The sequence below is a fragment of the Lissotriton helveticus genome, chromosome 10 (assembly GCF_964261635.1).
Source record: "Lissotriton helveticus chromosome 10, aLisHel1.1, whole genome shotgun sequence".
NCBI lineage: Eukaryota > Metazoa > Chordata > Amphibia > Caudata > Salamandridae > Lissotriton > Lissotriton helveticus.
In genome coordinates, this window is record NC_136071.1 from 1161036328 (window position 1) to 1161062086 (window position 25759).

At 43.7% G+C, this 25759-nt stretch overlaps 1 protein-coding gene across 1 annotated transcript in view; it reads right to left on the reverse strand.

Moving 5' to 3' along the window:
- Positions 1-5748: 5748 nt before the first annotated feature.
- LOC144785666 (uncharacterized) overlaps positions 5749-25759 on the reverse strand; it is a 30654-nt gene continuing 10643 nt past the window's right edge. Inside the window, exons 7-11 of the mRNA XM_078664465.1 lie at positions 13316-13510; positions 10109-10271; positions 8704-8869; positions 8001-8095; positions 5749-7226 (exon numbers count right to left, since the gene is read on the reverse strand). Of these exons, the coding sequence (XP_078520591.1) occupies positions 7141-7226; positions 8001-8095; positions 8704-8869; positions 10109-10271; positions 13316-13510 (705 nt within the window). The 3' untranslated portion in view covers positions 5749-7140. The remainder of the gene's footprint in view (positions 7227-8000; positions 8096-8703; positions 8870-10108; positions 10272-13315; positions 13511-25759) is intronic.

The window sequence follows — 25759 nt, forward strand, 5'->3', positions numbered from 1 at the left end:
TCAATAATTTAAAGTATGTTTTGGTGGTGGTTTGTGCCTTTAGCAAGTGGGTTGAGGCTTACCCAACTAAAGACAACACTGCTTTGGCTACAGCAAAAGCTCTTATCAAGGAGTTTATCCCTAGATATGGGGTGCCCTGCTTGATTTGGTCTGACAATGGGGGCACTTCCATGGGGCTCTTGTCAAACATATTTGTGACGGGCTGCAGATACAACAGAAATTCCACGCAGCTCGACAACCTCAGTCAGCAGGATTAGTGGAGAAGTATAATGGGATACTGAAGCTGAAAATGGCTAAGATTCAAGAGAGTACTGGTTTGAAATGGCCTGACACCTTACCCCTGGCCCTCATGTCATTACGTGTTACCCCTCACTCACGTTCTGGTCTCTCTCCTTATGAAGTGATCTTTGGGAGACCTGCTAATGTATGGGGAGTGCCTAGACCACAGTCCTTTACTGATGTTGAATATCCTATGTTGATTGATTACTTGTATACCTTGACTAAAGACCTCCGTTCTATTCATCAGCAGGTAGCATCTGTACTGCAGCCCCTGCCAGAGGGTCCCGGACATCGATTGGAACCCGGCCAGTGGGTGCTAGACTAGTTAAGAAGTACGAACGAGACACCAGTTTGGCTCTGAGGTGGTCTAAGCCATATCAAATCCTCCTCGCCACGCGGACAGCTGTAAAGGTGGATGGGAAGAAGCACTGGAGCCACGTCTCTCACCTTAAGCGGTTGCCGCTCCCGCTTCCTTATGATCAGCAGCACCCGGATGGAATTTTGACCCAGGAAAGTGAAAGAGCCGCTGCATTTGTTCCTTTTTCCGACGCCTGTGAAATAGAGCCACGGCAAGAAGAAGGAGTGACGGGATCGGGCGAAACGGCCCCAGTTGAATCCGCAATTACCCCTAACCCTGTCACTGATACTCCAGTAAGCAGGGGCTCTGATGAAGGAAATGTACCTTCCTCTGTGCTATTTTCTGATCAGGAAGCTCCAGGTCATGTGCGATACAACCTACGGCCAAAAAAACATCACGGTACCTCAGACACCACGGCTAGGAGATAAGGAAAGACTTGAGTAAATAGGGTTTGCTAGATTTGTGCCTGAGGTACTGAGTGAGAGACACTGGACTGAATTTGTTGAGAGCGGGAACTTTGGTATTGTGCTCTGTTCAGAAAGAAAGACTGTCACATGTAAAAGGCCAGGTTGTACATCGGATTTCCACGACAACTGCGTTTTGTTTTCTTGAGATGAACGATAGGAGTCTGCCTGTGAGACTCTAGACGGACACAGGGAGAAGAACCCTCTGGCAGGACGGACTGCTTTACCCGAGTTTAGTTTTGGACTTTTAGTTAGGAATTTACCCTTTTGGTCGTATTGTACCTGAAGAAGAACGCCCTTTTGCAACACGATACTTGCCATTTTATGAACCAATGTTTTCTGCTTGGACCATGCGTGTAAAAATAGCATTTGTGTTAGTAATAGCCATTATATTAGCCATTTTCATGAGTATATTCGTATATTTGGAATATAAGCACCCAATGCAAACAATCATGCCAACCACCGTTGCCCCACCTGAGCATCTGATGTTCACCTTAGCCCCACATAAGGAAAGACATCGTCAGACTTACCCTAAGAATGTATTTGTAGAAATGCTCCACCAAACCCATAGCACCACCAATATGACCGATTGTTGGGTTTGTGGACTTCTGCCATCGGTTATGCATAAACATGATTTGTTTCTCTCTCTGCCATTATCATATTTAGGTAGTTGTGAGGCATGGTTCCAATTGTTCTTAGCCATGTATAACCATTATGTGGAAAACCCCAAACAATATTCAGAAAAAGATTATAGTATGATCTTAGCTTATATTGAAACGCACCAAGGGTTTGATCCAGCAGGAAATGGGGGGGAGGGATCATTGGATCCAGAGGCCTGTATGAACTTATATACGGCAAGTGAAAACAGTACTTGGTTGAAAGATGAACTTTATGATTTTTCTAATTTTAATCATTCTCAGTATTTCCATCAGTTTATTACCAGAAATGTTACTAGTGAAGGTGTCTTGCCCATCCCTATCTTGAATACTTCTTCGCCCTTTTGTGTGGCAGGGGATTGGGCATGTACAGGTTGGGAATAGCATCTGCAATTATACATATCGAATGAAGATTTCTAGTAGCCCTCCATTGTTAACTCCTCCGAATGTGTACTTTGTATGTAGGGAAAATGCCTATACCTGGTTGGCGGGAGGGTGGGCCGGCCAATGTTATCTGTCCTTCCTATACCCTCCTGTATATATAGCACCGTCAGACTATCACAAAACACATCAACTCCATAAAACAAAGGCAATTTCCAATAGGCAGCGAAGACAGCTCGGAATGATTGAAGTTGACCAAACTGACACTTCCTTGCAACAATTTACGGATTTTACTAAGGGTTTGGTCCCATTCTGGGGACCGATATTCAATAGTAGGGAGATAAAGCGATTGTCCAGAATAGTGGAGAATGTCATAAATATCACTACTGAGATTATGACAAATATAACTGAGGAGCTTCAGGCTACGAGACTCGTTTCTCTTCAGAACCGGATGGTTCTTGACGTCATCTTGGCCGATCGAGGAGGAGAATGCCGGCTGATCGGCAGCTCCTGTTGTGTTAACATTCCAGACTCCACCCCCACGGTCCATTTAGCTATCCAGAAATTGCACCGCATTGCTGCCGAAATGCACATTGAAAATGGGTCCTGGTCACTGTCTAGCTGGTTTTGGGGGCTTCTGTCTACCTGGGGTTGGAAGTTATTGATGATAGTTGCTGGAGCTACCAGTATCCTCTTTACTTGCTGCCTTTGCATGCAATGCGGTCCGGCCTGTTGCTCTTATTGTGCTACCAAATTGACAGCCATGATCGTCCCTTCCCCGGCCTTCTAAATCTCAGATGCTCCAGCAGGAGATTCGTGAGTTAATGGCCATCGATGAGGACGTTTTCCAGGATTAGTACTTTTCTTAGTTAGCTACACTACGCTAAAAGGAGGGTTTGAGGAACTGAAATCTGAATTAGGCCTAGTAAAACATATGGTAACAGTTATTAATTAGCGTGATGTATCTGTTAGTCTAGTGAAGACGTTCGAGTGTTACTAACCACACACACATAGTAGTTAAAGGGTCAATACATGTCTTATGCAAGTCGTTTGCCCTCTTTTACGAGCAATATAGATTAACCTGACCAGCGCCATTTTGTGGCCTAGTCTGCATGCGTCACTAGTGGAAACCTACCATTGCATTTAGTAAGAGTCGTTCTCTCGAGAAATAGGCTGACAAATGTAGCCAACTGCTGCTTCTGCCCGTTAGGCCTGTCAAGGTTGTAGGTGGGGGTAGACTGGATAAGCACATTCCAGGAGGTGCTGTGCGGACTCTCCTAGCGCTGGCAGAAGGGAGTCACCCTCCTCGACCTTGCTATAATGAGCTGAGCTAAAGTAAGGATGCTTTGTGTTCCATATATGGTCTTTCCTTTGCACCAACTTGTATTTTTCCTTCTTAGGTAACGGTTTCGAAATGCAACAGTATATATGTGATCTGTTGATAATGTGCCAGCAGTCTTCTCGACGGACTTCAAGGGGTTAGGTCGCGAGAGGCTCCTCCGGCAGAGTGTGTCTGTTTATTAATGATTGAACCTTCTGCACTGCCAACTGACTGATTATTGGTAATTGGTATTGGGGCTATTTGTAAGTATAGCTCTATTTGGGTTGTAATTATTTTTTTGGTACTTCAGAGGGGCAGGTATAGAGTCACACTTGATGCCTCAGGATCACTGACTTCCTTATAGGGAGGCGCAGGTATAGAGTCATCATGGAGGCCTCAGGATCACTGACATCTTTATAGGGGAGGAGCAGGTATAGAGTCACTCTTGAGGCCTCAGGATCACTGACATCCTTATAGGGAGGGGCAGGTATAGAGTCACACTTGCGGCCTCAGGATCACTGACATCCTTATAGGGAGGGGCAGGTATAGAGTCACACTTGAGGCCTCAGCATCACTGACATCCTTATAGGAGGGGCAGGTATAGAGTCATCATGGAGGCCTCAGGATCACTGACATTCTTATAGGGAGGGACAGGTATAGAGTCATCACGGAGGCCTCAGGATCACTGACATCCTTATGGGGAGGAGAAGGTGTAGAGTCACACTTGAGGACTCAGGATCACTGACATCCTTATAGGGAGGGGCAGGTATAGAGTCACACTTGAGGCCTCAGGATCACTGACATCCTTATAGGGGAGGGGCAGGTATAGAGTCACACTTGAGGCCTCAGGATCACTGACATCCTTATAGGGGAGGGGCAGGTATAGAGTCACACTTGAGGCCTCAGGATCACTGACATCCTTATAGGGGAGGGGCAGGTGTAGAGTCATCATGGAGGCCTCCGGATCACTGACATCCTTATAGGGAGGGGCAGGTATAGGGTCACACTTGAGGCCTCCGGATCACTGACATCCTTATAGGGAGGGGCAGGTATAGAGTCACACTTGAGGCCTCAGGATCACAGACATCCTTATAGGGAGGGGCAGGTATAGAGTCACACTTGAGGCCTCAGGATCACAGACATCCTTATAGGGAGGGGCAGGTATAGAGTCACACTTGAGACCTCAGGATCACTGACATCCTTATAGGGGAGGGGCAGGTATAGAGTCACACTTGAGGCCTCAGGATCACTGACATCCTTAGAGGGAGGGGCAGTTATAGAGTCATCATGGAGGCCTCAGGATCACTGACATCCTTATAGGGAGGGGCAGGTATAGGGTCACACTGGAGGCCTCAGGATCACTGACATCCTTAGAAGTGAGGGAAGGTATGGAGTCATCATAGAGGCCTCAGGATTCCAAGTGATTCAGGGGTATGTGTGAGTGATTCAGGGGTATGTGTGAGTGATTCAGGGGTATGTGTGAGTGGTTCAGGGGTATGTGTGAGTGATTCAGGGGTATGTGTGAGTGATTCAGGGGTATGTGTGAGTGTTTCAGAGGTATGTGTGAGTGATTCAGGGGTATGTGTGAGTGGTTCAGGGGTATGTGTGTGTGTTTCAGGGGTATGTGTGAGTCATTCAGGGGTATGTGTGAGTGATTCAGGGGTATGTATGAGTGTTTCAGGGGTATGTGTGAGTGATTCAGGGGTGTGTGTGAGTGATTCAGGGGTATGTGTGAGTGATTCAGGGGTATGTGTGAGTGTTTCAGAGGTATGTGTGAGTGATTCAGGGGTATGTGTGAGTGGTTATGGGGTATGTGTGAGTGATTCAGGGGTATGTGTGAGTGATTCAGGGGTACGTGTGAGTGATTCAGGGGTATGTGTGAGGGATTCAGGGGAATGCTTGGAGTCCATTTCCATGTTCCTTCTGATTGGATGAATAAAAGAGTTAGATAATCTCGGATATTCCAAAGCTTTAAGGGAGCCCGGGTGGCCCTTCCTGTCCTTATTTTAACTCCTCTCAGTGCATCAAAGCCTGGAGGCCGCGAGGTCATATCTTAGTCTCCCCCTGGTGACAAGGATGCCCTTATGCTGATATGCGTTGCCCCAGGGCCTGATCCGAGTGCCTGTGCTGTATGTAAGTCCCAACCTTGAGGGGGGGGGGGGGGGGGGTATGGGGGGTGTCTCTCCGCTTGGAGTCCAGCTCCGCCTTCGGTCCTGAGAGGCGTGTTTGTGTTCACGGATAGACCTGAACTGGACACAGCATTGATGCACCACACTCAGAAATCAGATGTATGTCTGTTTTACAGCTTTATTGACAAAAATAGGCACACAACATATGGATGAACAGTGATTTGAAAAGATACGGACAATAAAAGTATACTGACAAACACACATAATCAAATAAATTAAATAGTTTAAAACAGTACCATTGCAAGTGATTCACTAGAAAAACATTTCCATGAAAACATTAAATAGTGTGGAAGGTTGGACAATAAATTATTTGTCCCACTGCAGTGGCATTGCCACGTGGATGGGCACACCGTGTACATCTTAAAGCATCTTTCTTCGTCTCTGTGGGTTCTTCACATTTATAATTCACAGTACTACCTACACTCAGTGCTCCTAAGGGGGGAGGGGGGGGGGGAGGGTGCACAGAGTGGACTCTACACATAGTGTAAGGACACAGTCTCTCTGCCCCCCATGCTGCCCAACAGATGCTTTCTTTCTTCTCTCCCCAATCGATCGTGGCGAGAGACGGGGTACAAACCAAAGCCATTTTTTATTTTAAAAATCCTGTCCCCTTAAGGTAAGTGTCCCCATGAGAGACAAAAGGTAAGTCTGGGACTATCATGTCACGGACACATCATAGCGGCAAAGTCCGCTCTATAGCCGTGATTGCACACTCGAATACATTTCTATTGTTTCTTTCCATTGATAAGATTTAGTGCAAGAGACAAACGTTTCAATAAATATTCAAAAACTTTGAGCTAGAATCAATACAAAAAATAAGGTCACCCTCTCAAGTGGACCTCCTTGGTAACCCTCAAATCAGAGGAGTCGATACATAAGAGCTGCAGCTCAGCCTATGGAGCCGACTCTACACATATTGTACCCTGTGAGTCCACCAGGAGAGTCCATAGAATCAGAGTCCTTCAAATACCAAAATAAATAGAATTCATCATTGATGCCTGCATCAGATTCGAACTATAATAAATTATTATAAATAACATTATTATTAGAAGAAATGCACTATAGGATCAGACATTATAAAATATTTCACATTCTGTACAAAATGTCGGAGTCTGGTACCGCGCATGGATTAGGGGATCCTTCTCCAGAAGACATCGTCAACGACACTGACGGTGATCACCCTGAGTACCAGGAAGGTTGGAAGACAGGATCCATGTGAGTAGGATATATTACAAAAATAGACTTTTTTTCCAAATGTTTACAGAAATTTCAAACATTGTTGCCCCTAGTCACGCAGGTACTGGAAATCCTTCTCCATGAGGCCGTATTATATGGAGACATATACCCCTTTAAATGACAGCCAGGCAATAAGGTTCTGATATGGCTATTTCAAAAATTTAAAATGACATTGGCTTAGGTTGAGAATTGATCTGCTGATGTGGTTATTTGGAAACAGCTGGCTTATCGATGTTCAATGCGTGTCCACGCATCCTCAGGCCAGCGCGTTCTTCACCCGCTCAAATGTCTGCATGACGTGGGCAGTGGGCACGCAGCCCTCCCTAACGATGGTCAGGATGCCTGTGAAGAAAGAAGTACAGTGTCAGCAGATAAAGACCTCTGAGCATCAACCAGTAGAGACAAGTGAGCTGGTTGGGAAAGGATGGGTGTGAACCTCCTAGGATGTGAAAGGGCTCTCAATCAGCAGCCCTGTCTTCACCCTTCTTACAGAGAAGAGCCTTTTTATGGTGAGAGGTGGGATCATAACTAGATCTGTGCAAAACTGAAATTATGCGTGCAAAATTTATGAAATTTTGCACAACTAGAGAGACACTAGTTCATGCACAAAATATCTTCTCAAGAGACAGTTTCTGTAGAACTAGTCTCCTGCAAATACCTCACATTCATTTTATATGAGGTAACCCCTAACAGAAAATTTTCATGAGAAACTGGCAAACCCCACTTCATAAAATTCACATAATTTTGCATAATTTTCATTGAATTTTGCAAAACAAATTACATTATTTTGAAGGTGCTTATTCACAGGAGGGATGTGGTAAATTCTCATGCTTCATGTATTCTCCAAAAAGGCTAAAAAGCGCCATCTGGAGCTGGAAACAACACATTTCAAAAACCCATTCATGCTGAAAACCTTGAATCATATAGCTGTAGATAGCATATCTCCTTTGAGCCCCTCATTCTTTCATTCTTGTGTTTGTTTAAAACTCTCTTTACAGAGGGACAGAGGCATGTCACCAGCTTAGAAATCCCAGTCTGGTGACTGGGTATCCTGAGCCAAATTAGAGTCCGGGGGAACAGTAATGGGATAGAATTAAGCCCCAGCACTAGACTCACCTTCGTCTATCTTCAGGCAGTTCACCACGGTGGAGCCCACCAACTCGTTGGAGTCCCCATCGCACAGCACTCCCTCCAACTTGTGACTCAAACGCCTGTCGGAAAGAAGGGGAGAAACACAGACCTCTGTATGAGCTCTTGTAATAGGAATCGACAAAGAACATCTCCCTGCTCTGATCATCAACATGATGAGGACAGCCTACAATGAGCCCAAAAAATGTAACTGCACCCAAGTACATTAAAAGTGGATGACAATTAGGGTAATTTAAGAGAATGGAAGCCATGTGTGAGTAAACAGGAGCCGGTGGATCTACACAAACTCCAATCCACCAGGTTGGACTGGTCTGTTCATGTAACAGAGAAATATAATAAATATCCAGAGGGTGTCTATCATTAGACGCGGAGTATTAAAGAACTTTTTACAATTTCACTACCCAGTTATGTAGGAATACATGCTTTTGAGAATACAGATGTGGTTCAACACTGCAGTTTATTACAAACTAGATTACAAATCGGTTTATATCAGATAAAGTTTACACTCTGCTCTGCTACTCACATGTCAGTCAGAAGACTAATCAATTCTCATTATATCCATTTCCTTCCCAACTCCTCCCTGGCTCTAACCTCATCTCCCAGCAAGCCACCAACCCACAGCCTCTCCCACACTCTGCTCTCAGCACCTCTGTCTTGAACGGATACTTACGAGGTGACCATGTCATGGTGGGTGCTGTCACTCTCCCCGCTTGGGTTGGCTGAGGTGATAGCCAGGGGGCCGGTCATGTCCGTAAGGTGGGCACAGATACTATGGTCTGGCACTCGGATCATAATGGAGTCCTTGGTGCCCACAATGTCATATGCCGGTCCGACCCCTGGAAAGAGAGGAAACGAAAGCATCTTTTAGCAGCAGTTCAGACTCAATTGCATGAGCGGTCATTGGTTGACTGACTATATCTATATAGAGCCCTCCATACAGAGCTCTGGTGAGAGCGGATCTTAGAGCTGAATTGGTCGTGATCAAGACTTTTATCAGCTGGCTGAGGTGTGGGCCTGAGAAGCCATGTGGGTGCATGAGCCGTGGACTACAGATCATACTAGACAAGGGCCGGGAGACACCATGGACCACTGAGCTAGGGATACAAGAGCGGGGTGAGACGAGGGGGTGTACACTAGTGTTCATGGATACATTAGTCACGGTATGTGGAAGTAGGAACCAAGTGAAATGAGGGTCTCCTGCCAAATACCAGGGGGTTTATGGGCAGGGGTTTAAGGATGCAGGAGTTCAGTGAGGCAAGGGTTTATCAATAACATGAGCGTTTATGGACCATGACCTAGAAATGCAAGTGCCAGGTGAAAGGAAGTGCTGTAGAAACCTTGGGGGTGCACTAGAGTAGGGTCCAGCAATGCATGGTAATGGCCTTGGGGCGGGGTGGATTTAAACAACATTAAGATCATAGGCGGAAGATGACATGAAAATGTCCTCGCACTAGAGTGGGATGCATCACCAATGATATAGGGATGCAGGAGCTAAGAGAGAAGCACTTCTGTGGACAATTTGAGGGTCTATAGAATGTGGACAAGTTTTTGGTATGCTAAATGAGATGAGGGTCTGGAGAATCCACATGATTGTATGCACCGTATTCTATGGATTCGGGAGTCAGTTGAGATGAGGCTCTGTGCACACGAAGGGGTGCATTGGACTAGGGTTGAGAGAATCAGCCAGTGGGTGAAGAGCACATAAAGTGATGGATGGAATGCCTGTGAGGTAAGGAGTTCTTGAGAGCATTGTTCTCCAAGAAACCTGAGCTAGGTATACCACAGTCATATCAGAGGAGTCTTTATGTGGGAGGTTGAATCATGGTTTGCAAACGAGGTTATGTGGGAAGAGGGTCTGTAGACACCATGATGGTGTGTGACACTGGTGAGTGCATAAGTACATGAGATCAATAGTTGGGATAGCAAAGCACATTGTGTATGGAAGTGGAGCAGTAATTGGTCCTGAAATATGCACCACCCAGTTCTATTTCACGACCCCACCCTAAGCCGCAAGTCGCTAGAGTAGGAAATCCATACAGAGCTTCCTCTAGGAAGATGGCAGAGATGATACTCACCCAATCTCTTGAGCCACTCTCCTTTCTGAACGATGCAGCTGATGCCCCCGGGGTAGACACTCTCCATGAAGTCCCACAGGAGAGGGCTAAATGGGGGCTTCACGCTCCGCAGCTGGCCGAGGTGGGAGATGCAGATACAGATGGGCTTCTCCGAGGGTCGGTCCTAAGGGAGACAAGAGAGAAGCAGAGGGGGTGTTTAGCATGAGGAGAGGGACCGCTCCGCTCCTGAAGCATCATAGCACAAGACCTGGGAAGGGATACTGGGGCAACTGTGACACTTGATCAATAGTACAAACTTCTTCTAGAATGCTATAGTTCCCGGTCTGTAAATGAGACACAGAGTAGTGTCTAGCCAGGAAATAGCTCATTTATACATGATAAGGAGTGGACTAAGCTCTAAAAAAGTCAAACACTAGAGTTAAAGTGCATTCACAGTACCCTTAGCTGAGCCTCTGAGAATTAGTGTGTGCTTTGTATTGATCTGAGTGTCTCTAGATGCTGATGACCCTAAGAGATCACTGGAGGGGACATCATCTAAAATATGACAAGGACTGGTGAAGTTTTTAACCTTGTAAGGAAAGGTAAGGGGCCTCTTTGTTTGTTTGTCAATTTGAATCTTGGTTTTCACAATCATTGAAGAGGGTTGTTCTTTCCTGATCTTTTAGTAGACACTTGTTTAAATTTTTCTGACAACATAACTGGGACAAGTCAAGTAATACTTAGCCCACTTTTCCACTGACAACTACAAGAGTGATTTTTTAGTTGACAATTGAAGCTGTTTTTGAGACCTGAAATGAATGTGGCCTTGGCACTTGAGCTTTTAGCAACGTTTTTAAATCCTCTTTAGCTGTTCTCAGCTATCATGTTAAAGTATCTGTAAAACATATAATACCAGACCAGCCCATCACTACAGTCAACATTAAGCCTGGGTGCTACTCCTCCCACAGCTAGAGATGGCAGCTTGGTTTTAATTATAGCCTTAAAGACACTTGGGAGCAAATTTACTTAGTAGTCATGCAAAGAAGCATATTACCCAAAGTTGTTGCTCTGTCCTGCATGAAAGAGAGCGAGCATGGCAGGGTTATATCTCTTGAGATATGGTGCTGTTGCTCTCTCCCTCAATGCTGGCGCACTTTAGGCTGCCCTGTGCCATGCACACATCCTTGCACCATAGTGCATGAGTGTCTGTGTGATGCTCCTCAGCATAGATTTTTTTTAATTTGTGGGTACTCTTTCTCTACAAAAAAACTTTGCTTGAACTTAGTTGAAAACTTGTCCAACCGTGTATGTGTGATCTACAATACAGCACAGTACAGTACACCTGCTAAGTTTGAAATGTTTGAAGAAAAAACTTTTCTCCAACTTTACGCTTGCCTCGGGCGGCATACATTTTTGGCACAAACCCTGTCTACAAATCTTAGTAGATATACTTTGCATCGAAATCCCTGGGTGATCGTAGGATTGCCCATGTGCCATCTATGGGGCACCCCCTTGATGCAGAGTAGAGCAAATCAGCGCATCATGCTACTTTGTGTTACTTTATGCCTATTAATCGGTGCAAAACTTGTTTTGAGTTCGAAGCTAAATCCCAAGTCAACACTTTGCACCACTTTGCATCACTTTTGGTTAATCCACAATGACTCACAGTGTGCAGAAATCCGGCACATGGTTTTGAAGCTCCCAAAAGCTGGAAGCAGTGAGTTCTACAATAAAGATGACAACAGCAGTAGAATCTGGGGTTAAAGGCGAATGTATATTAGTATTATGGGTAGAAAAACTTTCCGTACCAGTTTTTTATTTATTCAATATAATTACATTTATTTAATTTAAAGTTTGGATTAGGGTTGGCACTAAATTCATTTAATAAAATACAATTTCCTTTCATTTAGGTTAAGGTTAAGAATAATTTATTTTACTATGCGGCAATCTGAATTAATTTAATTTACTTTAATCCAGTGTTAAAGTTAGAATTTATTTTATTTCATGTAATTTTATTTGATTTAGTTTAAAATTGTAAAATTGAATGGCATTTATTCTAATTTAATGGAACTAAGGATAACAGTTAGAATTACAGTTCAAAGAAGATTACTTATTTTCATTTATTTACTTTGTAGTACTTTAGACTAATTTAGGATCAGAGTTAGGGACAATATTAGTTACATTTTGTACAGCTGAATTTAATTTAGGGATAGAATTAGCTGTAGGATTGATTTAAGGTTAGGGAGGAGGGGGCGAAGTGATGGTTGGGGAAAATTATCTAGTTTAAGTTAAGGTCATTACAATATTAGGGAGAGAGAATCAAAGTAAAGGCAATAGGAAGTTATTGTGATGGAGTGATGATATGCAGAAATAATAGTTGAAATATACACATAACTCCCTGGCAGTGAGCAGAAACTTGACAAAGAAGATCTGGCTAATACTGAGTACCTATGCAAGACGTTCAAGTATGGTAGAACATTGAGGAAGTGGCTCTCATTCAGAAGTGAGAAAAGGGGAAAATCTAATCATCACATAATGTAGCAGACAAACTGAATACAAAGGAGGCCTTGCATTAGAAGATCAGCCGAAGTCCCAAAAAGTCCTTTATGAAATATTCACAAAGGACTAAGAAGGCGTGGCTTCAGAGGATTCTGCACTGGGATGGGTATGACTTTGGTGACGTGTGAAGTACTCTAAGATGCCCTCATCAATGCTATCAGTCCGGAAAGGCTCAGATCCATCCCCGATCAATAATGTCCTGGAACAAATCAGAGACTGGAGATGATTGAAGGAGGTCCCAATCACATGGAGGACGAGGAGCATCCACGAATCAGTATTGGTCATGGTGAACATTGAACCTCTCATTGAAACATGGAGCAGAACCAGGATAATGTGGGGAGGAATCAATCAATGCAGAAAAGAGACTCAGCTGTAGTATCAGGAGACTCTTGAGGAAACATCATACAAACAAAAGAGCACGCCCTCCCTCTCAAACTCATGACATAAAGAGAAGCTCCTCTGGAAAGCATGAGGCTTGATAGTATCCTGGTATCTCATGCTGCTAGATGGACCACAGGGAGAAAAAAACAAAGGAACCCAGAGATCACCACGCAAACCACTTCGCCTAACAAAGAGCGTTTGTGAACCTATCAAAGACAAAGTCAATAGGCTTCACATTCGTACAGTTTATGGGATCTTAACACTCAGTGTGCTGTGGTGCATGCTTACCTTGATGGTGTAAATCTTCTGGATGGCCTGTGGGTGTTTGCAGGAGGCTGCCAGGGCATACACTGTGTCCGTGGGGACCCCACACACCCCACCATCATCCAGCAGGGCGGCGATGGTCCTGAGACTGCTGGTGCGGCGGGAATCTGGACACACGCAGGAGCTGGACACTTCGACTTTCTCCTTGGGCTTCATCTCCTAAAAGGATGCAGAGAAAAGACAGACTGAAGCAGCGTCTTCCACAGCTCCAATGCAGGATACACACACATCCCTGGAGTACTGTCCCTGGGTGGGTTCTGTCAGGTACAGACAGTGGGGAGGACACCGTCCCTGGGTGGGCTCTCTCAGGTACAGACAGTGGGGGAGGGCACCGTCCCTGGGTGGGCACTCTCAGGTACAGACAGTGGGGCAGGACACCGTCCCTGGGTGGGCACTCTCAGGTACAGACAGTGGGGCAGGACACCGTCCCTGGGTGGGCTCCCTCAGGTACAGACAGTGGGGGAGGGCACCGTCCCTGGGTGGGCTCTGTCAGGTCCAGACAGTGGGGCAGGGCACTGTCCCCGGGTGGGCTCTGTCAGGTACAGACAGTGGGGCAGGGCACCGTCCCTCGTGGGCTCTGTCAGAGGCACTGACTCTGTAGTGTAGCTCCTATTTTCCCAATAGGCTCTGCGCATTGGAATAGTACCTACAGCAGTAAAGGCCTAGACCAGACGTTAACTAGGTCTACTACTGTCGATACTAGACTTAATCTTTGGGTTTGCCAGCTAAGCTCAGAGTTCGCTAGAAACTTTCTCGAATGTTCAAGGAAGGATTAACTCCCCTGATTAGACAAGAAGGGATTTAGTTTCTGACAACCATAGAACATGACAACTTTGCTCTCCCCTAATCAAGAGTCAATCTCAAGAGTCGTGTGAGCACAAGGCAATTATTTTACTCAGTCAGTACGTGCATTCTTAGTCTCATCAGAATGTAGAGAAAAGGAAGAGACGGGCGTGTTCAATAAAAGATGTTATTTATTGATCAGTCTCTTTTCTCGTACAAGAGAAATGGATCGATATTATTGCAATACTTATAGTTAAGTAAAGTGCATACATTAAAAGCAATAGTATAAAATAATACTGTAAAAACATTGATATGGTTTCTGAGCCATATGATGTTTAAAATGATTAAAATATATTTACATACACATATACATTTGACTAAACGTACTCAACTGGTGTTTCTAAATACGCCTACCCCGTGTACCTGACCTAAGTCTAATACGTGGGCGGGAATAGAAAGTTACAGTTTAAGTTAAGTTTGTTTTTGCCAAGTGAATAACTAAAGAATTCTCTGTGAGGGGTTATTCAGTTCTGTACCTGGAATTTAGGATGAATGAGGAATGGTATCTCTTTCTCTGCTCTCGATATTCCAGGCTGCCTGCGAGGGCTACCCGGAAGCGCCGGTGCTGGGTCTCTCGGCTTGAGATAGCAGCGCGTCTCTCAGCGCGTCAGGAATGCGGGGCTGTTGCCTGCGGGGTCTGCTTCTGCTCTCTGCTTCGGCAAGTATGGCTGCTCCGTCTTGTCACCACGCGTGTGTTTGCATAGGGCAAGGTCGGCAATATTTATACCTTAAAGGTGCCGGGATTGACGTAAGGATGGACATAGGTACGTCAATAAAGATGTCATACGACTTGCTCGTTAGCACATTCTTTACTAAAGTTCTCTGTGAAATCAAAACAATGGCCGCACGGATTATCCAGGTTGTCATAGGTTTGATTTGTTATGAGAACGTCGTATGCCTTATCAGGGGCTGGAGGAATGTCGCTTGTCTAATTAGATCTCAAGCGTTATGACCTAATCAGATAACACGTTCCTGTGCCGTAGTGTGACTGCGTCAGATAACGGTATCTGCATCATGGGGGATTTCTTGCCTCATGGGCTGACTGTTAGTTAACTAGCTAGGTAGGTTAACCAGAATATGGTCAGGAATAGGGGGATCGATTCAGAACCTATAGAAATACACGACACCCACTCCACGCTAACTATGGTCATATCTACTAATCTATGCATAGTATAACATAGTACAACATACTATAGAGTATAGTGTATACCTTACCACCCCAAAATACATAAATGCATTTTGAAATTTTCAAATATACTGAAAAATTGCAGTCATATATATAGTATGCACTTAAGCTATGAATTAAATGCAAAAGTAAACATGCATTGTTATGCATTATTGCTTTTTGGTGTATGAGAAATACACATGAAATGGCTCTTAATATGGCTATACAGAAAAAAAGTCGAAACCATTTCATCACATAAAAAATATTGTGAACATACCAGCGGGCAGCTAAAGTCTATATAAAGTCTATAAAGTATCTAAAAAAATAGAAATCTTAGTTCTCTAGGAATAGTTTCTTACTTTAAGCAGAAGATCAGTGTCCCGGGGAAAAATATATAGAAAAATATTTTAAGGGCTTGCTGAAAAAAGTTGCTGTCCGTGAACTGGATTGTAATTGTTCATGTGACTTTATTTTTTAAGTTGAAGGCCGGATTCAGGGAACGCCGTGTGCGAGTTTACTCAAAAGTCTCTATTTCTGTTCCGGAGAGAACATCATATCATTCAGGCTTTCGAAAAAACTGTCAACAGCTTCATGGGAAAGTTCCACTAAGTCGGAAATAGGTGTAACCATGCATTCATGCGCATGATTGTCTGCATAGACATTCTGATTTGCATTGCTGACAGAAGGTCGTACCTGTTCGATGCTGCTTTCATCTTGAACTTCACTACTCTTCAATCGCAGTGGTGAAGATTCCAGGAATGCCGTCATCAGAATTGGCAGCCTTTGAGGGCAGCACAGTGCGTGAACCTTGGTAGGAACCAACAGTGTATCTGCATCCACCGGCGCATCCGATTGTAGCGTCAGACAGGTGTCTAACACGCATTCTTCTCCGCATAGCAGACACCTTAGTACAGGTAAAACACACCTTTGCCACATTGGTCGAAATGATAGAAACCAAGTCATGTTTGGGTCTCTAAGCCGGGAAAGTCCCAGGATTTTTGATATCCGGTCCCGGTATCCAATGGCTAGGATCGTTTCTTCCATTGTCGTGAGAGTTTGTTCTGTGACATGGGTTGCCATAACGAAAAATAAGGACTAGGAATAGGATTCCTGCAATTAGTCCCAGGATCAAGGGAAGTCCGCCAAAAATCGAATGGACGAAATCTGGAAAAATACCCAGTATGGCTTTGAATGGTGTTAATGCCATCGAAAATACTGTCTTAAATACCTTTGAGACCCCTGTGGTATCAGAAATATTTAAGATTTCGCTCAGGATTTCCGCGAAATGTACGGGGGAATTGGTTGATAATAATGTATGTATCTCTGCAGTCGTCCTTGCGACTTGTAGATCATACGTTTCTTTAGATGACGTGAGCCTTGTAGGCGTCTGAAGAAGCACTGTTTTCATTCTGCTTAAAGTGTCTATTCGAATAGAAGTAATTTTCAAACTGGGCCATGCCCTCGCCTCCCTGTCTGGAAAGGAGCTGGGGAACAAAGAACGTCCACAGCACTTGACCTTCGCCGTCGTAGTGACGAGATAAGGAGTCCCGGGCATAAGACTACAACATCTGCGGTCTACAATAAGAATGTAACTCCCATTATAGAGTCTTTGAAAGAATGGTTCTATTTCAGTTGCAGGTGCGCCTTGCTGGTGACATGAAAGGTTGTATGAATTCCCTTCACAGGCTCCGTGCAAACTAATACCGTTACACAGAAGCGTGCCGCTTAGTGACATAGCACAATTGTTGCCACTAAGAAACACTTTCTGTCCTTTATTACTGACACATGCATGTGAATAGGGCAGGTTCCATGTTGTTTTAAGGTACCCCTTTCCCAATTTCTCGTACATGCCAGCCTGTATATATTTTTGGCAGTATTGAAACCTGAAGGTTGAGATTGGAATATTTATGATTCCGTGGATTATCCATTCACTGACAGGTCGTTCTGACATTGTCAACGGTAATCTTTCTAGTTTTTCAATGCTCAAGATTGTATAATCAGCACCCTTCTGCGCCATACCGATTTGTCTATCAGTAAGGTTAAAGATTTGGAATAGTGACGTTGTGTTGATTAAACGCCAAGGCACATAGCCTGAACGCAGATTTTGTAACGTCCAGCCAAGCTGTACAATAGAGCGCAATTGTGACTGACCATGTTGTAATAACAGTAAGTCTTGCGATAATATATCGATTGCTGAAGACACAATGCTGTCCAATGAAAATATTCTGGAGGACAGAGTCATTAACCCATTGTCCACTACAGAAAGTGATTTTTCCAAATTGATACGGTCAATTTCCCGTATTCTTTCTGCTGTCTCAATTTGAGTAACCTTCCAGGCCTCATTGTATGCTGCATATACAGAGGCTGCTATGAAACGCTTTTGACGCTGTTTGCGTGGTCCCATTATGAAATCACGCAAGTCAGCACCATCAGTAAGTAAAGTTAGGTGTTGCTTAATTTCAGGCAGTGTGGAAGTTTGTAGCCATTGAAGGCATAATTTGCCCACACTGTAGGTTGTTATTATCCCTGGATGATGTCTTTGGGGATATCTAGGGTCTGGCCTGGTCATTTTGAAACCCTGTGTTTTATTCAGGAATCTATCTTGACAGTTATTTGTATCTGTGGGCCAGATCAACCATTGTTTCCAATCAGGATTTGTTCTGTTTTGGTTAAGTATATGGTTTATGTCTATTCCTTCATCTGTATCAGATTTATTGCTAAACATTGTTGGCTTTGGAATAGACGGGTTATTTAAATCTTTGATTTTGGCTAAGCCAAGACAGGTGGTTTGTTGAACAGTGTCATTTAAAAATATCATTTGTTCTGGGATCATGCAGGCTCTAAACAAAGCTTCTAAACCCTGTACTTGCCATTCTTTTGTGCCCCAAACACTTTTCAAATCAACATTTTTGTCCCAATAATCGAATCCAAAAGTATTCATTTTTTCAAAGAATGAATCAGAATAAATCAATTTTGTGTTGGTTATCATGGTTTTGGTCCCTGTCTTGTTTGACAATTTATAATAAAATGTTTCAGCATTACTAGTGTTAAAACCTTGAAAGTATGAATATTTGTCATAAACGGTTCTAGAGCTCCCTTTTGGAGGTGTAGCACAATGTTCCCATTGATTAAAATTTAAAACATTTCTAGGTTGTGCAGATTTATGCAAGAAATGGTTACCATAGTGGTTATAGCAATACATACTATCATAATTTGTAGAACCTTGCAAATAATCATGTTTTGTAAATTTAGCAGACATTACTAAGTCAGACATCATATTGTTTATACTTTCAAAGTCCCAATCATCAGCAAATGAGTTTGGTTTCGCAAAGTCACTCAAAGAGATCTTAATTTGGTGTGGATATTTCAGGATCTCGACCGGACCATAAATTTCATAGTCAGTGTTGTCCCAGGCTACCCCACCAGGTATTGGAATTGCTGTGAAGTTGGCTGAAGAAAGTTCTGAAGAAAGTTCTCTTTTCTCGACGTGTGAAGATGTGTGTGGTTTGAGGACCAAGTTGATGTTCTGACTTGCTGTGTCCATTTTAGCATATTTTCCCTCAATGAAGCGTCCCAAAGTAAATACCATGATGAGCCAAAGTATGAGGATAAATGCACCAAAACCCACCCAAAATTCAATCCATGGAGAAATCAGATATGTTTCTTTTTGTTGTTTCAAAAGTTCCTTCGCTTTGTCTTTAAAGGATTTTGATGATGGCTGTGTCTTTTGTTCGCTGAAGCCTTCAGAGGAATCATCGAAGTTGATGAAGTAACCGGATGCAGTTCTGTCAATTGTTCCAATTGGTTCAGGATTTTTGTTTTTTGCATTTTCACTTGGTACTTCAGTATAGATTGGTGTGTCTCTGCTAAATGTCTTTATTTGGGTTTTCAGAGGTCTAAGTTCTATTGCATTGTTGCATAGTCCTTGTTGTTCTTCTGTAGGCGTTTCGAAAGTGATGAGCCTCTTTGTTAGGACCTCTGTACTGGTAGCAAACCTTGGTGTTCTGCTACTTATTGGGAGTCCACTTGGCCTACTGTTTGTTATTGGCCACATGTTGTGGTTTTACCAGGTCGATTGATACAACTCGGTTCTCCTTTTTTCCAGCAAGTGGCGGTAGTACAACTGATCTTGTCCCGTTGACAGACAAGACAGGAACTGCTTTTCTGTAAGAAGGCCCAAATTCCTTCTTTACCGCGATCTTCTCCCTGACTAGATCCCCGACTTTTGGAATCCAGACAGGTCTTGCTGGGACAGGTGGTGATTCTTCAGTGGTTGTTGGCTGTTGTTTCAACTGTATGTTGCTCAGGTCTTTTCTTGTTTTGTTTAAGTCCTGCAAAATAGCCAAACGGTCTTTGACATCAAAGCTTTTTTCTGTTACCACTGAAGTCTGACTATCAAGGTCAGAGATCAACATCCTAGTTCCGAATAATAATTCGTACGGACTGAATCCCTTCAGAGAATTTCTTGGCAAGTTATTTAGACTACGTTGGACACTTATTAGCTGTTTGACCCACCCAGCTCCCGAACCTAATACCTTTGCCGTTATAGATTGCTTTATGTCACGGTTTTTTCTTTCAACAATTCCGTTCCCCTCAGGGTGAAATGGACAAGAGTACCGCAATTGCACGCCCATGCTAACCATGGCCTCCTTATAAGCCCGAGAGCTAAAAGCAGGACCATTGTCCGAATGCAGAATGCCAATTGCGTATGTGCCGATAAGGACCCGCAAATCTTTTATAACAGTTCTGGCGTCAGCCGTTCGCTGGGGCCACATCCATATGAATCTCGTGCATGAGTCCACTGCGACCAAGATATATTTATAGTTACCATCCCTTTGTAAGGGACCGCAGTGGTCTAGATAAACACAGGCTAATGGTTTATCCGAGATTAGAAGGGGCTGGACGTCTCACAGTTGATACTTTCATTTTTTGACATATTTCACATGCTAGAACATAGTTCCTTGTTTGTCTTCTCATTTGTGGCCACCAGTATCTCTGTTTTAATAATGATACTGTGGCTGAGACGCCAGCATGGGTAGAAGCAAGCCCTTCGTGTGCCGCTATTATTAGTCCTAACCTATGTTCCATGTTTGGAATTGCCCTATCCCCCACTCCAGGGATTTGAGCAAAAGGAACATTGTTTGCATCAGTTATGTATGAGTACTTTACTGGAAAGCCTTTAGGGAGTGGTTCTATCGAATCCTTTTCTGAAGCGCTGACAGCTTGTAATATTTCACTGTCTATTTTTGTTTTTGACCGGGTGACGGCAGCTACGGAAGCCGTTTGCACAGCTGCCTTTGCGGCCTCATCAGCCAATGAATTCCCTGCAACGTGAACGCCATCACGTTGATGACTCAGTGTATGTATCACGTGAGTCTTTGGTAGTTCTTTTTGAAAAAGAGCTACTTGTTCCCAGAGCATTTTGTGCTTGATTGTGCCACCTTTCGCATCCTTGAAACCATTTTGAAGCCAGATCTGCAAGTATTCATTGTAAGATTGAACGCAATAATACGAATCGCACACTATGAGTGTGGGGAATTCTCGATCCGTATTTTCAAGCGCCATCTTGAATGCTAGTAGTTCAGCTCGCTGAGCTGTACAATCTCCTAGAGATTGTGTTTTAGTTAGGGTTGGTTTAAATTTCCCTTCGTGCCAACGACCTTTAACAATCGCGCACGCAGCACTGTAAGCTTGTTTACCCCCTACTGCGGGTTGTGCTGATCCGTCTGTATATATTATACAGCCGTATTGGTCTAGAGGCAGAATTTCGGTTGGCAGAGGACATTCGAATTCATATTGTAGAAATTCTTGTGTTTTTAAGTAAGGATCAAATTCGTACACCACGTCTGTTGCAGCAAGAGAGTTAGCCCATTGTATCCATCTCGGATGGAGTGCTTTCGCATTTGGAATGCTTGCCTTTGTTACCGCCTCTAAGGCTGGTATTGGTGTCACGATTATTATTCGTTTACCTTGTGCCAGGGCTCGTTCTTTTGCTATAGCTGTCTGTGTTGCTGTAAGAATTTTTTCCGTTGGGCTAAATTTCATTTCAGCCTTAGTGTACAAGTGTGATTTGAATGCAATTGGTACCTTTTCTCCCTCATTAGAGGTCAGGTATGTGAATCCGCATCTCCCTGGGATGACTCGGATCACAAGGTTGCGTGTATTATCACGGGTTTCTAATTTTGTTTTAATTAGCATGTCTGTTTGTAAGGATCTCAAAATTTCTGTGTGTGTTTGAGTCCAACTGGATCTTTTAAAGTCTGGTTTAATTAGATCGTAAAGGGGTTTGACCCTTTCTGCGTAATTTGCAATGTAAGTTCTTCCGAAATTTAGGAAGCCTAGAATTGACTGTAGGTTTTTTAGTGTTTTAGGAGCTTGGATTACGGCACATTTCTCTAGGAAATTGTCTGCCAGGCTTTTACCTTCACTTGATAACTCATATCCTAAGAATAGGACCGTCAGATGGGCAATTCTGGATTTTTTGAAGTTGAATTTGTAACCCTCTGCAGCGAAACCAAGTATTATGGTGTTCACTCTTTTCAAGTGAGTTTCCAAGTCATCATCTGTTAAGTAAATGTCATCGACATAAGATAATGCTTCATCATCATATTGTTGTAGTAATTCTGTTACTCTCGCTGAGAATACCCCCGGGCTATTCTTGTACCCCTGGGCTAACCGACAGAATTGTTTTTGAGTGCCATTTACTGAGAAAGCTGTTAAATATCTGCTCTCTGGTGCTATGTTTTAACAAAAGAATCCATTGGAGATGTCCAAGGTTGTTTTGTATTTTTTGCGCACTATGTTATTCATTAGTGCAGCACTGTGTGAGTTTTGCACTGCAAAAGTTTTGCAACATGTGTTAAGGTGTCGGTAATCCAAAACGAACACCACCAAGCAACTAAAACAACCAAAAAAAATCCCGGATTGCTCATTTGCTAAATTCAGGGACGTAACGAAGGAAGAGATAACGGATATCATGAGACAGGTAAAAACCGGCTCTTCCTTAGATCCTTGCCCCCCGAAAGTTCTTTCTCCAATTATAGACTTGGTAAGTGAAGTTATCACTCCAATATGTAACGCCATGTTCCATGCTGGCATCTTCCCAGATAAGCTAAAAAATACTTTATTGAAACCCCTCCTCAAAAAAAGTGGATTAGAGAAAACAACTCTCAAAAATTACAGACCCATCGCTAGCTTGCCTTTTCTGGCCAAAGTTGTGGAAAGAGCCATGAACAGCCAATTGGCTGAGTATATAGAACAGAACAGTCTCCTGGACGAGTCCCAGTTCGGATTTCGTAAACTCCATGGAACCGAGACCGCTCTTATAAAGGCTGCCGATGATATAAGAACCATTAGAGACCAAGGAGGAACAGCGATACTGGTCCTACTGGATCTCTCGGCAGCCTTCGACACGGTCAATCATACAGTTCTGATTGACCGTGTCGAGGAGATGGGCATCTGCTCACTAGCCAAAGAGCTCTTAGCCTCTTTTCTCTCGAACAGGACGCAGGCAGTGACTTTGGGCGTATTTCAATCCACCGAACTCGCCCTCCCATGTGGCGTTCCGCAAGGCTCATCCCTAAGTCCGACACTTTTTAACATCTATGTGTCGGACTTAGCTAGGGTAATTAAGAACTACCGGATGAGCCTTACATCCTACGCCGACTACACCCAATTGGTGATCGCGATCAAGAACGATGGCGAAGAAGTATCTGCCAGCTTCCAGGAAGGTATGATAGCCATTAAGGATTGGATGGCCGAGAACTGTTTGCGCCTCAACTCAGACAAAACGGAGGTAATGATCTTCGGAAAGTTATCCCCACACTGGTCAAATAAGTGGTGGCCAACCTCGCTTGGAGCCCCCCCAGAGCCGGTACACAAAGTCAGAAATCTGGGAGTTGTCTTTGACGACAACCTCAGTTTCGTTAACCATGCCAACCAGGTAGCGTCCTCTGCTTTCTACAAGCTTAAGATTATCAGGAAAATATTGCCATTTTTACCCGAGAGTACAAGGAAAACAGTGGTGACTTCTTTAGTACTCTCGTCCCTCGACTATTGTAATGGACTCTTTGTAAATGCGCAGGCAAAGGTGGTGGCCAAACTGCAGCTCATTCAAAATGCTGCGGCAAGGCTGCTAGCAGGCATCCCCAGATTCCAGTCGACCAAACAGGCAATAAGAAACTTTCATTGGTTAACGGTGAGGAACCGCATCAGATTCAAGACCCTATGCCTCACTTATAAAGCTCTCAAAGGTCAAGGCCCAGCGTTTCTTAAACAGAAATTATGTTACTATCTCCCGAAAAGATCGCTTCGATCGGAACAGAGACTTCTTCTGGTGGTGCCTCGAACCAGGACTGTCAAATGGGGCGATCGATGCTTCATCAACTCCGCAGCCAAACTCTGGAACATGCTTCCAATGGAATTAAAATCGGCACCTTCACTAACCCAATTTAGAAAACTTGTAAAAACATGGCTATTTGACCAATAACTATCCAATACCTCTCTTCTCAAGGTAGACTGCATGATTAAATGAGATTGCCAGCTTAAGTCGCAGCGCCAAGACACCCACGGGTATTTGTCGCGCTTTAGAAATGTTTAAAATAAATAAATAAATAAATATGAATTGTCTGGTTTGGAGACCGGAAACAAAGGGTTGTTCATTTGTGAGGTGCAAGTTTCAATCACCCCCTGGTATTCTAGCTGATCTAGTATTTCATTTACTTGTTTTTTAGCTTCTTGCTTAATTGGGTACTGCCTTTGTGCAGTTGGTTGTGATTTTAACTGGATTTTGTGAGGAGGAGAATCCTCATCACATCCTACATGATTTTTATATAAAGCAGGTGCTAAGGCCACTGCCCACTTTCTAGCAAGTGTGTATTTTTTATGAATCGGGATTTGATTCGAGAAGGCAGGCATAATTACTTCTTCGCCATGAGGGCACTCCCTGACAAACTCTGGTGGCCAGTCTTTTTCAGCTAGAAGGATGTCATAGCCCTTGGATAGGTTATCCCAAAATAGTCCCCTTATTTTCCTAGTCTTATCTCCCTCTATACGTAATGTTATCTCGTATATCTTGTGGGGCTTGCTAACTCTGGTATCTGCAGTTTCCACTTGAAGGTATTCATTCGTGTCCACTGTCTCCAGATGATTCATAAGGACTTTGCGAGCTATGCTCACCTCTGCTGCGCTGTCTAGCATTGTCTGAGCCCACTCTCCGTTTTTCAGTTGTGTCCTCAGTATTCTCGGCATTGTTAACTACCTTGATACTGGCTACCTTCTTTTTTGGAAATTGTAATTTCTTTTTCAGTTGAGCAGGTTCCTTGTCTTTGGACTTGGCGTGCTCTTCTGATCGTCCTCTTCTTTCCGATTTCTGCGAGGAATTCTGAAAAGATTGAGAGGGACGTGTATCAATGTCTTGATATCTATCAGGTTTTTTAATATTATCCCTATTTCTAAGGTTATATCTATTCCCAGAGGGTTCACTCTGAGGTGACCTTTGTCTCGGGTTTGGAGATTTCTCTCTTCGCCTAGGAGACCTTCCTCTGGACTGGAATTTCTTTTCTTTTGGATTGGATTGTTTGTTCCCATCCCAGTTCTTTTTTGGTGAATTATTATTATTATTAAAAAACATTTTTTCTGGACTTGTAGTCAGTTGCGGTTTTACTGGTATTCCACCTAGACTATCTCTGCCTAGTTCTTCATAGGATTTTTCTATGATTCTGGCAATTTCAGCTGGTTGGTCTGCTATATCTGTCTCTTTTAACCTCTGGCGGATCGCCACGTTTGCTGCTTCACCCTTTATGTTGGCTAGTAATATAGCCGAGACCTGCTTGAAGTCTTTTAGTAATTTCATACCAAGAGTTAAAGCAGGTTCTGGACCGTATTCATCTTGAATTTGTTTTAGCACATCTGGTATTACCGAAATGGATGGAACACCGTGCGTTTTTGTGTAGATGGAAGCAAAGACTGTACCCCAAGTGTCACAGTCCTCAATGTGTGGTGCGATTCCCATTGGGAGACATATAGTCAGAATCCTGTGTTTTTCCAGCGGGGTGGTGTCAGGAAACACCGCCTCTATTTGGGTAATTTTCTGTGCCAACCAGAATGGTATCTGTTCCCGTTTAGCTGGAACTTTACCTAGGCAGGATTGGATGTTCTGTGGTGTAATTTTATTTGTGTTCCCCTGGTGAGGGGTCAGCTGTGGAAGTTTAATCGCTGGCTGAATTGTTGAAGTCCGCATTACATACTGAACTAATTGTCTGTGAATTTTTAGTAGTTGTTTTAGCTGTATTAACAGCTCTGCTGCAGGCATTCTTTCGATGTCTGGATATGGTGTGTATCCGGCTAAGACCGGCCACGTTGCTCCTGGTCTTCCTAAAGGACCGAGCCTTGTAATGTGA